This window comes from Rattus rattus, unplaced genomic scaffold (assembly GCF_011064425.1).
Source record: "Rattus rattus isolate New Zealand unplaced genomic scaffold, Rrattus_CSIRO_v1 flattened_line_167328, whole genome shotgun sequence".
Lineage (NCBI taxonomy): Eukaryota > Metazoa > Chordata > Mammalia > Rodentia > Muridae > Rattus > Rattus rattus.
Genome location: NW_022651704.1, coordinates 753 through 3,562, shown reverse-complemented (window position 1 = coordinate 3,562; position 2,810 = coordinate 753). Strand labels below are relative to the sequence as shown.

General features: G+C 48.0%; 1 protein-coding gene across 1 annotated transcript; it reads right to left on the bottom strand.

The window, feature by feature from the left end:
- Positions 1-144: 144 nt before the first annotated feature.
- On the bottom strand, positions 145-687 carry LOC116889797 (glutathione S-transferase P-like). Its single transcript, XM_032890646.1, has one exon. The coding sequence runs from the start codon at positions 685-687 to the stop codon at positions 145-147; it is 543 nt and encodes a 180-aa protein (XP_032746537.1).
- Between the last annotated feature and the right edge of the window lie 2,123 nt (positions 688-2,810).

Sequence of the window (2,810 nt, the reverse complement as noted above, 5' to 3'; positions counted from 1 at the left end):
ACTTTATTAGTCTGGGAAAAAGGGGGACAAGAAGAAGTTCTGGTCTCTTCAGTCCACTACTGTTTACCATTGCCGTTGATGGAACGGTTCACATGGTCGGGGAGGACAGAAAGGCCTTGATCTTGGGCCAGGCACTGAGGCGAGTCACTTAGGCAGAGAGCAGGGGGAGTTGTCCAGGCAGCCAGGGGCCAGCACTTGGTGGACCAGCAGCAGGTCCAGCAAGTTGTAATCGGCAAAGGCAATCTGGTCACCCACGATGAAAACTTTGCCTCCCTGGTTCTGGGACAGCAAGGTCTCAAAAGGCTTCAGATGCCCAGGCAGGGCCTTCACATAGTCATCCTTACCATTCTCATAGTTAGTGTAGATGAAGGTACCATATTTGCAGCGAAGGTCGTCCACCCCATCACCTACCATATCCACCAGGGCGGCCTCCCTCTGGTCTTCCCCATAAAGCCCTAAAGAGCCGCCCAGGTACCTCAAGACAGCATTAGATTGGTAAAGGGCAAGGTTTCCACCCTCAAACTTGGGTTGCTGCCCATACAGACAAGTAGGCTTGAGCAAGCCTTGAAGCCAGACATCTATGGTAACCACCTCCTCCTTCCAGCTCTGGCCCTGGTCAGCCAGCAGCATGCGCATGGCCTCACAGCGCCCTGGAACTGGGACGTAGACAATGGTGTACGGCGGCATAGCTGATGGGTGGACAGAGGTGTGGACTCAGAGCTGCGTAGACGGTGAGGTATCTCGGACGCGGACGCCCGGCCCTGCTTTTTAAATAATGACTCTCTTAGGAAGAAATACCAAGGGGATCTTAGGAGATCTCAGTCGGTCACATGGCCCCATTTCAAGGCCCCACACTGCCTCCCAGTGAATATTCGCCTCTGGTGAAGGCACAGTTAGGCCACACCTATACAATCACAAGCACACGTGGATTGATGCTCACATATATTGAACACTTATTGCACGTCAGCTACGGAGCTGAATGACTCCCACGTCAGTCTCATTCTACAGAGGAAGGAACAGAGCTTTAGGACAGGTAGGCAACTTACCAAGGTAAATTGTGAAGCTGAGATTGAAATCCTGGCTATCTTCAGCTACCTTGTCTTCTGACTTTTTTTTTCAATTAAAGAAAAAAGTTACCTTATGCATGTATGTATTTGTGTATGTATATATTTCTTTGTGTTTGCGTTTGTGTGTGTATATCACAGCTTCGATGTGAAGGCAGGATTCTTCCTCCCTGTGGGGTCAAATGTCATCAGGCATAGTTACAAGTGCATTTACCCGCTGAGCCATTTCGCCACGTTGTCTCCCCAGCAAGTAAAGAAATACCTAAGAGACTGGAAGAGCTTGAAGGGGCTCGAGACCCCATATGAACAACAATGCCAACCAACCAGAGCTTCCAGGGACTAAACCACTACCCAAAGACCATACATGGACTGACCCTGGGCTCCAACCTTATAGGTAGCAATGAATAGCCTAGTAAGAGCACCAGTGGAAGGGGAAGCCCTGTCCCAAGCAAGACTGAACCCCAGTGAACGATTGTTGGGGAGGATGGGGAGGGGGAACACCCATATAAAAGGGAGGGGGAGGGTTTAGGGGATGTTGGCGAAACCGTGAAAGGAATAACAATTGAAATGTAAAAAGAAATACTCAAGTTAATTTAAAAAAAAAAGAGAGATGGTCTAAGAGTCTTCCCGAAGTTCAATCCCAGCAACCACATGATGAATGAGATCTGATGGCGGCAGACAGTGTAATCATAATATTTTTATTTAAAAAAAATGCCCAAGACCCTGATGAGAGCATGGCAGAACTAGAGGACTTGGAGCAGGGAACTAGGGACAGAGAGGTACTAAACAGAATTTGGTGCCAGGGCAATTTGGAGCCAAGCAGCAGCAGCTTGTATTAGAGCGAGGCATCTGTCACCTTGGGGATTAACTGGGGAAGTGTTGTGGATTGCTCTGAGGACATGGCATGGGTCATCCCGTGATGCCCCTGTGGGCACAGAGCTTCAGTGCAGGCTTGACAAGGCAGTCATATACAGGTGAGGCTGGGATGGCAAGTTCGGGGGTTCTCACTTTCTTCACAGCAGAGGAAGGGCTGGCTTCATGACTGGGAAGTTTCTCTCAGCCTGGTTTCCCAGGGCTCTTTGCCACTGCATCTTTAGCATCCTGGAAGCCATCTGGCCCATGGCAAACACCGCCTAATGAGAGTAAGGGATTGAATGTTGAATGATAAGGCCAAGTTCATTCCTCCCAATTTCCTTGGTCAGTTCCAAGAATACTTTCGAAGACAGCCTCCAGAACACAGAAATTCTAAACTATGTCATAAAAAAAAAAATCAGTATGAACTCTGAAAAGCCCATTCTTCTACAAGCCAAGGGACAGATGGGTCATTTCAATAGACAGAAGGAGATCCTCTGCCAAACAAGTAGGAGGAGAAGCCTTTGGGCCAGTAAGCTACATCATGCTTAGTTTCCTCAACCAGAGGAACGACTTTTCACCAGGGGTCTGTAATCCCTCCACAAATAACAGCGAGAACACAGTTCCTCTGTGCTCTGTAGGTTAAAGATTTTCTCCTAACCGTGATCTCCTTGAATGTGAGTTGAGATCAGCCATGTGAGTGGGTGAGATTGATATTAAGAGGAAAAGCACGGGAAGCTATTCATTTTTACAGATAAGAGAAAAAAGAGTGAGAGAAAAATTTAAAGGCCTTTTCAAAATCCTGTGATGGCTAAGGTTGATTGTCAACCTTATGGGATTTGGAGTCGCCATGGAGACAAGTCTGTGGGCATGGCCATCAGGGGTTTCTACATT